Below are 13,055 nucleotides of genomic sequence, written 5' to 3' on the forward strand. Positions count from 1 at the left end.
GCTACGTCCTCTCGTAGGGACGTCCTTTCTTGCAGGCATGTTTGCAGCAAATATGTGTGATCTTGTCACTTTAACAGGGATCGAAATGAGACATAGTGGGGACAGACCACGACAATTCTTGTCGTTCCTGCTGAACATTCGTGTTCTTATCTCCCCCTAACGACGGGAAGACTGTCTCATCAAAATGACAACCTGCAAATCTAGCGGTAATGAGATCGCCTTGCAAGGGCATTAAGTGGCGGACGATTGTTGGAGTCTCAAATCCAACGTAGTTGCCCATTCGTCTGTAAGAACCCATCATAGAGCGTTGTGATGGCGCAATTGGCACATAAATGGTACACTCAAATATGCATAAGTACGATACTTGTACTCAGTCACTAGCTGTAATGCAGAGGTAGATTAAGTGGAGGTGGGTCGTAGACGAATTAGCATAGTTGCATGCGATATTGCATCACCCCAAGCGGATATAAGGAGATTGGTGCGCATTACCAATATCCGAGCTACCATCGTAGTCGTCTCCGCGAGACCATTTGGGTGTGTACATGGGAATATGATGTCCAACATTAGTCCCAATGATATGCAATGACCATCGAAAGTTTTCGATGTAAACTCTCTAGCAATGTCAAATCCAATTGACATAATAGGATGATCCGGGGAGTGAGTCCGTTGTCATATGATATTTGCTAGGAGTGTAGCATAAGCAGTATTTACAGGTGGACAATGGCACAACACGTGACCAGCGAGTTTGCGTGTCAACCAACATCATAAGATATTTAAACGTCCGCAAGTTGGTTGAATTAGTCCATAGAATCCCCAGGGATTCTATGTAAGAACAGAATGAGTATGTTCATAATTTCCTTTGCATAGGACGGTCTCAGTCCTAACTTCCCTAAGGAACAGGCTTTGTAAATTGAGCGATAGGCCTTAGAAGCAACTAATGAGGATTGTGGTCGGGCTTGAGCGTCTGAAACGCTATTTGAAGCAAAGTTGGTGATTGCAGCATCACCTAAGGTGTCATCACCATGATGGACGTCATCCATGGTGTCATGGATAGGGACTGTGCCAGCCCTAGGCTGGTGGTGGACTGTGATGGCGCCAGAGGCAGCAGTGGTGGTCACACTTTGTCCAGGAATCAACTTTGGATTCATGCTTCGTTTCGCTCGAAAAAATGGATGTCTGTGTGAAGTCTTTAGTAGACGGATCATCATATCATGATCAGGATGACCTATCCTGTCGTGACAAAGCTAATATGTGCCTAAATCCATGAGATCTTCTCTCATAACTTTATTGGTTTTAATAGCTCGAATAGTGATGTAGAGTCCACTAGAGAGACACATAAACTTCTCTAAGATGCGCCTTTATTCGCAATCATTAGAGGTATTGCAAAAAAATTACTGGTACCTCATCTTCTGGGCAAAAATAATTGGTACCTCATTAGCAGGGGCCCACCCGAAAGGGCATAAGCTCTCGCTCCGACCAATTCTAGATGGACGACGCACTCGCACTAATTATGCTAGCAATACGGCACAAAGCTACGCTTTGGTATCAACCCCGCAAGAAAACCCTCCTTGACTGGGGACTTCGGGGACTTGTACATACAGCCCAGCATAATTAGCAATGGTTACGCTCATGCCTCAGGGCATCACCTTCGAGCTACCCGTTAATGTCTCATGGCAACACCGAGCTCCACGCTCATGCCTTCGCGGCACCCCCGAGCTTTCCGCTCACGCCTTCCCGGCAACCCCGAGCTTTCCGCTCACGCCCTCCCGGCACCCCCGAGTTCAATCCCCTCAACATAATACACATTAATGGAACATTGAATTCTTCTACCATTTGTCCTTTGCAACAAATCGAATTCTTTTCATGTTCCATTAATACGAGCGAAAACCAAAAAACACACAAGCGTTCGTGTATTCATCGTTCACGAATTACAAACGCTTGCCTTCATGGAACTCATGCAACTTACACCTCACGAGCGTAACCTTGTCAAACTCGACCTCGTTAGTTTTCTTGCGCGCATCACGCATTTATCATATGCAATCCGTTTTCTCACACAACCATATGCGTTCTCGAGTTTATACGTCATAATCGATCGTACTCGGCGCCATTCACATGTATACATCAACATGTATCATACACATCGTACATTCGTATATGCCAATGCATATCTGTGCAACTCACATACGTTGCCCAATACAACAAGCATTCTACATATGCGCGCTTTTGTCTTTCAGGTTAACGAGTCCTTTCTTGCTTATGGAGTTCGGGGACTTGTAAGGGCTCCGTGCCGCCCGATTGCTTATACTTGATGACTTCATGTTTATAACTCCCCAACCAAGAAGCTCCTCTTACTTGGGGACACTATGCCAAAAAAGCTATCAGACAACAGAGTTCAGACGACAGAATAGTCATTTTCTGTCGTCTGAGTGTTTCAGACTAAATTCAGACGACACAAAAATTAAATGTGTTGTCTGAATACAATGAGAAACCATGCTTGTTTCATTTTGAAGATATGGTCAGACTCAGACGACACTTAAATGTCGTCTGAAAAGATGAAAAAAATTTTAGCAAAAAGTTTAGATTTCCCTCCAACAAGATTAAGTCTTTTCCCTCCTAATTGCCCAAACCCTATCGGTGACCAGTAAATGTAAAACTATTCAGACAACAGAGCTAAGAAATTCTGTTGTTTGAATAAGGAGTGTTTGACTTTTTTTATTTGAAGTCGATCTGTTTTGACGTACATAACACAAAACACGTGTTATGTCCTTTTTTTTTTTTTTTTTTTTTATTCACCAAAAAAAAGACATAACACAAAACCTAGCAGCTTCGTGTTTTTCATTCCCACAAACCTCTATGTCTAAAACTCTCTTGCGCCAACCAGAAACTCTATACCTCTCAAAAATCAGCCCTCTCTCAAATCAAATCTAATTTCTGAAACCCAGTCCTCTCTCACCCAGATTTCTCTCCTAATCTCCTTGACGAATCGATGATCGACGGCGGTTGCATGACGGGCAGCGACACATCTCTTTTCGGGTTGCCACAGAAAGTCTAGAAACCCGTAGAGCAGAGAATCGTAACCCACCCGTGTACTTGCTCTGTTTTTAGCCTCCACTGACCCTTCCAGAAGTTCCATGACTTCTAGATGTTTACCGTGCCAAATCTATAGATAAGAGAAAAGCATCGGAGGAGAAGAGGTTTTTCATCGGAGGTGATGTTTTATTGATGCTTGTAGTTTTGTGGTTTTGAATCGGTGGATTTTGTTGTGGTTGGGTTTCAATTGATCTTGGTTTTTATGTTTTGTTGAGGTAATGAATTTGGTTTCTATGTGTTTGGGTATGGTTTTGTGGTTTTCAGTGGGTGGTTTTTGTTGAGGTTTGGATTGTTAGTTTTTATAGATGTTTGGGTGTTTTGTTGTTTGAATGGTGATGATTATTTTGTTCTTATTGTGTAGGTTTTATGCAAAGGAGTATTTGGCTTGTTCTTTTGGTGTTGTTAGTTGGTTTTACTTGGTTGTGCTGCTGTGAATCAGGTATTTAAGTTTTGTTTTCTGATTATTGATGAATCTTCTGTTCTTTAAATCGGAGGAAAACAAAAAGCGAATAAGCTCGATGAGAGTTTCTTCTATTGAGTTGGAATGACTTGGAAACAAGGAGATTGAGCGATGAGTGCATTGTGTTGTTCCCAGATTTACATGATTATGGCACAACAGGGATACGAGTATGACATCTGGAATAGAAAGCAACAACAACATGATGTTGTTGGACGCGTCAAAGAACAACAGAAACAAGAAAAAATGTGTTCATATTTGGACACTCAAACAACAGAAAATTGTCATCTAAAATAGAAAGTAACAACAGAATTAAATCCAAGTGTGTTGTTTTTTATCCACTCAAAAAACAGATAATTGTCGATAGAACCAAAATTCTATGGTTACAAACAAAATGAAACAACATTTAACTGTCGCTCAAATTAGCTTCAAGCAACAAATAATTGTCCTGTCTGTGCTCTTCAACCTTTAGTTAACTGTTGTAGAGTATAAACCACAACAATAGATAAATGTAACCTTAACAACTTTTAAACCACACTTAATTGTAACTCCAAGTTATATGCCACAACATATAACTATTACTATAAGTTAATAAAAACCACAGACAACTGTTATTTTTATTCCTTTTAAACGTCATTTAACTGTCATCTATGACTAAACTCAAACGGTAAATAAATATAGTATTAACTAAGTTTAATGCACACTTATCTGTGACTATAATGCATATAAAACAACATATAAATGTTATCGTAGGAGACTAAAGACGATAGATAATTGTATTCTAAACTAAATACGAATGACAGTTAACTGTTATTGAACTTAGAATAAAACAACACTTAACTGTTATTATAAGTCCATTCAGACCACATAAATTATAAGGAACTGTTATTTGTTTCTAGTTCACACGACATTTATCTGTCGTTTGAATTCACTACCTCATGTCTCGATTTCATCAGACAACAGAAGACCCAAAAAATTTCTGTCGTCTGATAAATAAGACGACAGAGGAAATCTGTCGTCTGATGCCCCAAGAGACGGCACCGTACTAGACAACAGAAATTTCTTTAATCAGACGACAGATATCCTCTGTCGTCTGATAGCTTTTTTGGCATAGTGGGACTTCAGGGACTTGTAGATACCTCTACTAGCAAGGCTATTTTCTATGTCACCAAGCATAAGTAACACCCTCTTAGGGGGCCCACAAGCCATGATGGGACCCAACCGCGACTTGCATCTTGTAGCCCGATGTCCAAGCTATGCCACGGTAGTCGGAAGCGGCCAATACCTCGTCGGGAAGCCACCTTCCCGGCCTTGCCAAGTTACCTCCATAATATGACTTCTACACTAGAATAGTGGGTTTAGCATCCCACATGGAAGAAAATGTAAGATGGAGGGGTTCCCTTACCTATAAAATGGACCCCTCCTCCCACTTAAACACCATCTCATTACATCTCATGTAATCCTCTTGGGCCGCAAGGCCCAACACACATAGTTAAACATTCAAGTGGACGTAGTGGGAGACTAGCGGGAGACAAACCACTATACTTCTTGTGTCTTCTCTCTCACTCTCTCTCTATCTAAAGCTAACTAGAGCCTTCGGTTCTAACGTTAACACTCGGCAAGGTTTTTAATGAGGCAACGAGAGGAGCACCACGTTTGGGCGACACAAGGGGGAGTGTTCAAGTAAATCCAGAATATGTGTGTCTGGCTCAAACTCTAGGTTACTTGACCTAGTTATAATAGGGTTTAGAATTAGAGATATTCATAGATATCCAATTAATTGTACGATTATCTTTCCTTGTACAACTCTGATTCTATGTCTGGTAATCTTCTATATAAAGAGGCCCCTATTATCAATGAAAGCACGACTCAATTCTCTCCCAATTTCAATTTTCCTTAAACAATCTATTAATAAGAGACAATATTTCTAATGTAATAAAAGATCATTTTCATTGAACATTTTAACATACATTGACAGTTTGGTGACTCAACTTTACAAAATATAAAACTGACAGCAAAATGTTCATATCTCCTAAAGGCAAGGGCTCGTGTTCTTCCTCTTCCCTTTGAACTGAAATGGTGAGACCTGTCTCTTCTTTTGCACTTCAGTTACAGGGCCAGTCTCTCTGAATGGCATTGCCATTAGAGCCAAAAGCATTTGAGCTTCTTAATCTGTTTTAGCAGTTGTTTTGATGCATAAAACCCAAGTCAATGAGCTGAACAAGGAATGCATACATCACCTGCAAAAATCAACAGTCTCAGATTGGCAGCAGTCTTGGATTTTCTTTTTTTCTCTATTTTTTTTATACAAAATTACAATGTGGAGATAGATATAAAGAGAAGTAATTTGCAATGTAGATGAAGGAAGACTTTTCCTCAATTCAGCTACACAGTCTATTTTTGCCCCTACATTAAGCACTTACTCCTCCCCAAAATTCGGGGTAGTTTTACATTAGTACTAAATATTAATAAATTACGGTCCCCATACATACCATTGAGAATACAGATCCTCACCTTACATTGTTGTTGGTCCGCAGCAATAGTGATAGAATTTCAGAGAACTGAGGACGCTTTGAGGGGGAGTTGTTCCAGCACTTGGTCATCAAGGATCTCAGCATTTGTGGACAGTCCTTTGGAATCTCAAGTTTGAGGCCACATGCAGCTATCCCAACTGCTGCTTGGACCGGTGAACATGCGGAGTAGGCTGCCTCACCAGTCACCATCTCCCAAATCACCATCCCGAAACTATATACATTACTCATCCATGTCTCACTAACACATTCTGGGTCACCAGCAATGATATGTGTAAAACCAAAGAAGTAAAAGAAAATAGTAAATACTTTAGTGGGATATACCATAGAAAAATATGCAAAGGTTTAGTGAAACAAACACTATAAATTCAAATCAGAGGTGAGCTGTAATTTATAAGAAGGAAGAACAGCTCTTAACTTTCCTTATTATTAGAACTGTATTATGATATCGCAAAGCAAGTTGATCAATGAAGCTAAAGGGAGAAAGGTGGTCCTAACTCCCAAGTTATATAAACAAAAGCAAATCTAATCAACCCACACTTAAGATATTTGCATTTCATCATCAAGTGGAATTAGAGGTTGGAACCTAATGATTATCCAAAAGCTAATGAAAGTTGGATAAAATATGTGTTTACAGAGTGACATGAAAACTTGAGCCGATGGGGTACAAAGCTTTATAACTATCATGATGCTAAACACTTAAAAGCTTCATCTGGGGGCTCCACACATCATCCCTATATTGTTGAAAGTAGCAGTAGTATAAGGTTGCGGCTGAGCTGCTTTGTTCAGTGGAATGCATAAAAGAGGTTATAGTATGCATAGAAGAGGTCATGACAGGCACCAGTCTCAGATTGGCATGAATGAACCGCAAATTGGACCAGCAGATGAGTCCCTATACAAACAGTCAGAAATGGAAATGACATTACTGGAGGAGATATACCATTCTATGCAACCCATTGCAGAGTGAGCAAGACAGAACGGTCGATGCTAACTTTGGCTTTCCAATGGATAAGATTTGAAGCTACATAGCTTAGATAGTAAGACATATTTCTCTCTTATATGCAACCTTTTATAAATTGTGTCGAAATTGTTATAAGCATAAGGCCATTAGTTTTTGCTATCTAGAGGATGGGATCATAGGTTCAGTAAATTAATGTGTTTCCAGCAATGAGAGCTTTATCAATACGAAATTGGCAACACAACAGACTTCTTATGCAACAATACAACCAGTCAACCATAGAATTATTCAAGGAGGACTCTAAATTGTAATCAGTATATAGCAATCAGTTGAATATATATATATATATATATATATAGCATATCTAACTCAACGACATACAACAATTCTAACATTCAAATCAATGAACAACAAAAAGAGAAAAGCCCAGTCATGAAATTGATCAAAATTCTTAACAGATCAAGCTACCCAAACACCAAATCCTTAATCAATCCGTATAATAATCACAACCCATAAACAAATTACAATAGATAATCAATCCATAGTATTTGATAAAACAAATCACAGTAGACAGAGAAAGAAGAAGGTAGAGGGGGTTAAAGGGATCATTGAACAATTATCTACGCAAGAGAGAGTGTGAGAAAGGATAGAAATTGAACCTGAACAAGAGCAATCGAAGGAGACTGAAGCGAAAAAAAAAATGAGGGAGAGACGAGGCTGAAGAGAAGAACGACTGAGGAGAGTTTGTGTTGTATAAGACTAGCTTCGAGAGTCCGGTGAATTTTGGCGTCATTGTGTAAGAAGGTGTGGAGGCAGATTCAGGGACTGCATAGTCTCATTTAAGTGAGTCCTTGTTTCAGCCAAACATGGGATAACTCTTATTCTAATAAATAAGACAGTCCAATCCCATGTAACAAACACCATCTAAGAGCAACTCCAACAGCTTCCCCATATTTTGATTTTTCTCTACTTTAGGGAAAAATAAGCCTCTTTTACTCCAACAGATTCCCTATAACTATCCCTATTTTAGGGAAAGTGAGGAAAGAGAAAACCAAATTCCCTATATTTACAACAATCTCTAAAAATTTAAGGAAGAATATGGAGATTTTAGAGATTGCTGTAAAATAGGGAATCTGTTGGAGTTGGAAAAGAAAAAGATGCTAAAGCTTTGACTTTTGCTTTCCTATTATACAAAAATTATAGGGAAGCTGTTGGAGTTGCTCTAAGGGTACTATGGCTATGTTTGGTATGACTGGGCTTTTCAGAAAAGCTGGCTTCTGCTTATTTCTAAGAATAAGTGGCTGAAAAGCAAAGCTGCTGAGTGTTTGGTAAACTGGCTTTTTATAGGAGCTGTCAGTGGCAGAAGCAGTGGTAAAGTGTTTGGTAAATCAAACTGGCTTGTGCTTTTTGTTTGGGGAATGACCAAATTGGACATGAGAGATTATTTTGCCTTGATTATATACCAAACAATGTTGTTCAAATGCTCTTGTTATTAATTTTAATCTTTATTATGTCCTTATTAATTTTTGTTAACTTTCAATTTTTATAAATCATGGTGACACTTCTGATTAATATTGGACAATTTTAAAAATAACTTATACAAATATATTAGTAACATTAATAACAATTGGTTTCTGGTTCGCATCAAATGTTCACGTTATTACGCGCATTCATCAAACTTTGAGTAATGCTATTTCTTATTGTTTCCATTTCTTGTGCACCGTGACCATGATATTCTTCTACATCATCATCCATTTCTATCCCACCACTTGACCCATAACCTTCTCTTTCTTCACTGCGGACAAAATGTCTATCACCATGTGCATGTCTCCGTATACAAAATGTCTTCACTGCAGTGATAAGAAAACATAAACATCAACAACAGACAAAGAAAAAAAAGGCAGCTATAAGAAAATGAATAAAGTAGCTTGAACAGCCCCAACCATTTGTACAGCTGAAACAAACAACAAAGCTAATAGTACCACGTCCATCTGTTCTGTTTTTCTTGGTTCCTTCTAAGGTTTTTGCTAACTATCTCATATAGTCATAATTCACAACTCACAACTAAAGAATGGCAAATGCAAATTCTTAAGCTCCTGCCAGTCAACGACATTCAAGGATTTCAAGCAAAATTAAGAAACATTTGCATACAGCTAGCACCTCAGAAACACAATCAAAATTTAAAAGTAAATAAAGTCCCAAAGTACACAGCAAAACTAAACAAGCTGTAAAATATATTGGAACCAGACACGTCCTTCAGATCGAATAAGGAAAGTAATTAGCTCATACAATGATTCATTCATAGATAAATGCCTGTGAATACTGTACCCAATTTCCTTACGGGGAATCAAATTTCTTGTTCTTGCTTTCTTGTAAAATTTCTCTCCGAACTATAACAAAACCAAGGACTGGAAATTAGATTCCCTTTTCAACAAAACCATCTACGGAATTACACGTATTCATAGCGGAATGCTAACCAACTATCCAACTAACATTCACTCAAACCTTGCTCATCAGTAGTACACTTCTAGATCACTAGCACTCACCACACCAAAATGTTTTAACTTTCCCAATCCACTCTTACCCACTACCAAACCCCAGCGTGTTTTTTTATTTAAAAGAGGTTGCGAAAGTCACAATGCAAAAGCTTTAACAAGAACTACGAAAATCAAAACAAATATAACAACAATTAGATTAAAGATAAGAACGAAGCAGAGGGAGAGAGACTGACTTGCTTGATTGAGGCTTGCTTGATTGAGGCTTCAATTTCACTTCTGAAATCCTGATGAGATGCAAGTGAGGCCGAGATCGAGATGCGGCGACTGATGGGTTCTGTGATTAGAGGGAGATCGAGATGGGATGCGCGAGATGTGGCGGCGACTGGATGGGTCCTGTGAGAGGGAGATCGAGCATGGATGCATTCTGTGATTAGAGGGAGAGCGAGAGACTGATATCGAGGGCTTGATGGCAGATGACTGTAATTGCTTCAGCCAACGGAGGGTAGAAACCGGGATTTAAAAAAATTCATGAACAGTAACTACCGCTACAGTGCTCGGCGAGCTTCTGGCTTCTAAAAGCTGGGGGGAGTCAGCTTCTGCTTTTAGATAGAAGCTGGGGCAGCTTTTTCCAAAAGCTGAGGATAAGCTCACTTACCAAACACTTGTTGCTCTTGTGCTTATAAGCAGGGGAGCAAAAAAGCCCCCCCAAACATAGCCTATGTTGATTTGGGAAGGCTAGGTTTTGGTTCTACTCACTTTCCATCAGGTGCTTACAAAGCAATATCCACTGCTCCAATTGGATTTGCTTTTGTCTAATTTTCCTTTGTATTTGTACAAGAGATGGAGGGTACCTTTAATGGTTCTCCTACTCTCTTTTTCTTTTTTTTTCCTTGTATTTTTTCTTGTCTTTTAATAAATATAATATGGGGAAGGACAGGGGCTCCCAAAATGGGGTGGACCCTTCACTTTCAGATTTGAGAGTGGGACTTAATCCTTACATCGTCTGCCTCCGAAGAGCTAACATCGTCTAATCCTCTATTTATATAAATAAATAAATATTTCATTATAATGTTTGAATATTAGTTTAGAAAAAGAAAAAAAAAGAAGAAGAAGAAGGTGGGCTGGAAGCAAATTAAGCCAATCAAAAGCGTGACTTGGCATTTAAAAGATGAAGGCAATTCTCCCAGACTACTTGGACGCCATGACAGGAAGGCAGTTAGCGTCAACAGTTAACAGTCAAACAGGGTAGAATATGACGGCGGCAACTGCAGCAGCAACTTCTGGAGCCCCCAAGCTCCTCCTCCGGTTCAGCAGCTACTCCTCTTCCGGGCCTCAAAACAACTTCATGGGCTCCAGAACAGTTGCCATCCACATCCCAGATTGCTTCTCTTCCCCGAGGGCCAAAGGGTCTTTCCCCATCCTAGCTCTTGACCCTCGCAGACGACAAGAAGAAGAAGCAGAAGAGAATTCAAGCATCGTTAACAACACCACCGGTTTCAACTCTCAGGTTGCTTTCTCTTTCTGGGCTTTTTGTTTTTCTCCCCTCTCGCATTGCTAATTTGCTATGCATCGCTTTGATTGGAATAGTTTGGATAAGGAATTCAATATGGTATGCATGGATTAGTGGGCTAGTGGAAACACAGTAATTAATGCATAAGATAATTTTGACAATCCTTATCAGAGTTGTGCACGAGAGTCGTATAGAATACATGATTGAGAGAGTCACAAAAAGTTTGGAAGAAATTGCAGGGGAATTTTGGTCAAAGAGAGTTGTTGTTTTTTTTTTTTTTAAAGGTTAATCAAGTAGCTTAGCTGGGCAGCTATGTTGTCGATTAATAGTTTCTTCATCTGTATGAAGCTGATTAGTGATCACTGTAGATAAAGATGCACCAAATCACTAGAAACACAGCGAGATGCTGTTGTTTGCATAGTCACTTTTATAATAGCAATGCAAGCAAGTCCTTTCTGAATAACATTTACGGAAGAAGTGGAAACCCTTTGGAAAGCAGCTATGTAGGACCGTCTTTCCCATTCTGGCTGGTTGTGAGTCAGGAAGGATTCAAACCCGTATTAAAAAATTTCTTCTTATACAGCTCAAACAGAAAAGCCCAAATCCGGGCTCAGAATGTGTATGAGTCAGTCACAATGGTAAATATGAAGTTTCCTTGGCGTCATTCAATAAAAGAATGACCTACTCCCCTGTATCTCATATGGGTTTAGACTTTGCGAAATCATGGCTTGAGTATCAAATATGTACTGTCCATGTTCAGTCATACGGGTTTTGCACAGATTTAAATTTGGTTAAAGTTTTCTTTGGTAGTTCGCTCAATCAGAAAAGGAAAAAAAATGTAGCTTTAGTTTCTGTATTAGAGGTCTGTGTCTACTACTCAGTTAAAATGCATGATGGTTGTGTGCATTATGGTATGAATTGTTGGTCCCCTTTTAACAGTCTAGTTTTCATCTGAAGATCTCCCCCCTTTTTTGGTTCTGTAACGAGAAGCAGTTATGTTCTAGCTTGTAGCCTTACAGATCTTCTGAAAGTTTTCCACTCCATCCTTTTCAATATTTCTCCTCATCTGTACAATAAATTATCAGACAGATATGACCAGCTTGACTTGTTTGTCATGGTAGTAATAAGTTGTTGACTTCTTTAGTTGATTTATGATTTCAAAATGCACTGATTTAGGCATTCAGGATATCAACTGATATGAGTCATGTCCACGATAACTGAGTCCATATAATTAAAAAGGCAATCTATCTTCTGATATTTCATAATGCAATGGTTCTTCAAATATTCCCATGATCTGACAATATTTTAAATGATTTCTTTGGTGTAAACAGAACGATTTGGAATATTTGGGGAAGGTGCTAGCTGGTTCTATTGTGGGTGGAGCTGTAATAAAGTATGGCAGCATACTTTTTCCTGAGATAACCAGACCCAACATCATACTGGCTCTTATTATGATATTTACTCCTGTCATTATAGCTACTTTACTTCTGATCAAACAAAGTCGTGCAAATGAATGAAGCTACGTACGGGGTCCAAAAGATTTCTTCATCTTCTCTTTGTATATAAGAAAGAAATTATCCTTTTAAAAATTTACTAGATTCTCTTCACAGCAAACAGAGTTCTCTGAAAGAGTTGCCAATGGTTGTAGAATAACTGAGATGTGCTTTGAGATGCAGTAGGTGACTGGAGAATGTATTGGTTCTCATTCGTCTGGCTTTCATTATTATTTTGGGTTTCATCCTCATTTTGTCTGCTACAAAAGATTTTATTGATATCTTGTGCAATGAAATGTGTTGTTCATAACTTCATACTACATAACATCCATTTGGATGAATTTTGAAGGTGAATTTAAATGATACTTGGGGATCACATTCAGTCTTCCCCCTTTCTGAGCAACCAAAATCTATGATCGGTTACTGAGAAAATCAGATAAAATTCAGTATAATGTGGGATCAAGTTGCTGTCTTGCTTGCTGATGATAAGTTGCCCAATTAGGGAAGAGCCTCATCGA

General features: G+C 39.0%; 1 protein-coding gene and 1 long non-coding RNA gene across 2 annotated transcripts; one reads left to right on the forward strand and one right to left on the reverse strand.

The window, feature by feature from the left end:
• Positions 1 to 8,631: 8,631 nt before the first annotated feature.
• On the reverse strand, positions 8,632 to 10,427 carry LOC133739104 (uncharacterized). The gene is made up of 2 exons (XR_009860452.1): positions 9,768 to 10,427; positions 8,632 to 8,886 (listed from the first exon to the last, which is right to left on the reverse strand). It is a non-coding gene; the product is annotated as an uncharacterized LOC133739104 (long non-coding RNA).
• A 270-nt stretch (positions 10,428 to 10,697) lies between these two features.
• Positions 10,698 to 12,833, forward strand: LOC133739111 (uncharacterized). The gene is made up of 2 exons (XM_062166835.1): positions 10,698 to 11,041; positions 12,376 to 12,833. Exons 1-2 carry the CDS (start codon positions 10,787 to 10,789, stop codon positions 12,559 to 12,561), a joined length of 441 nt encoding a protein of 146 aa, XP_062022819.1. The 5' UTR covers positions 10,698 to 10,786; the 3' UTR covers positions 12,562 to 12,833.
• Positions 12,834 to 13,055: the final 222 nt, after the last annotated feature.

This window comes from Rosa rugosa, chromosome 1, assembly GCF_958449725.1.
Source record: "Rosa rugosa chromosome 1, drRosRugo1.1, whole genome shotgun sequence".
NCBI lineage: Eukaryota > Viridiplantae > Streptophyta > Magnoliopsida > Rosales > Rosaceae > Rosa > Rosa rugosa.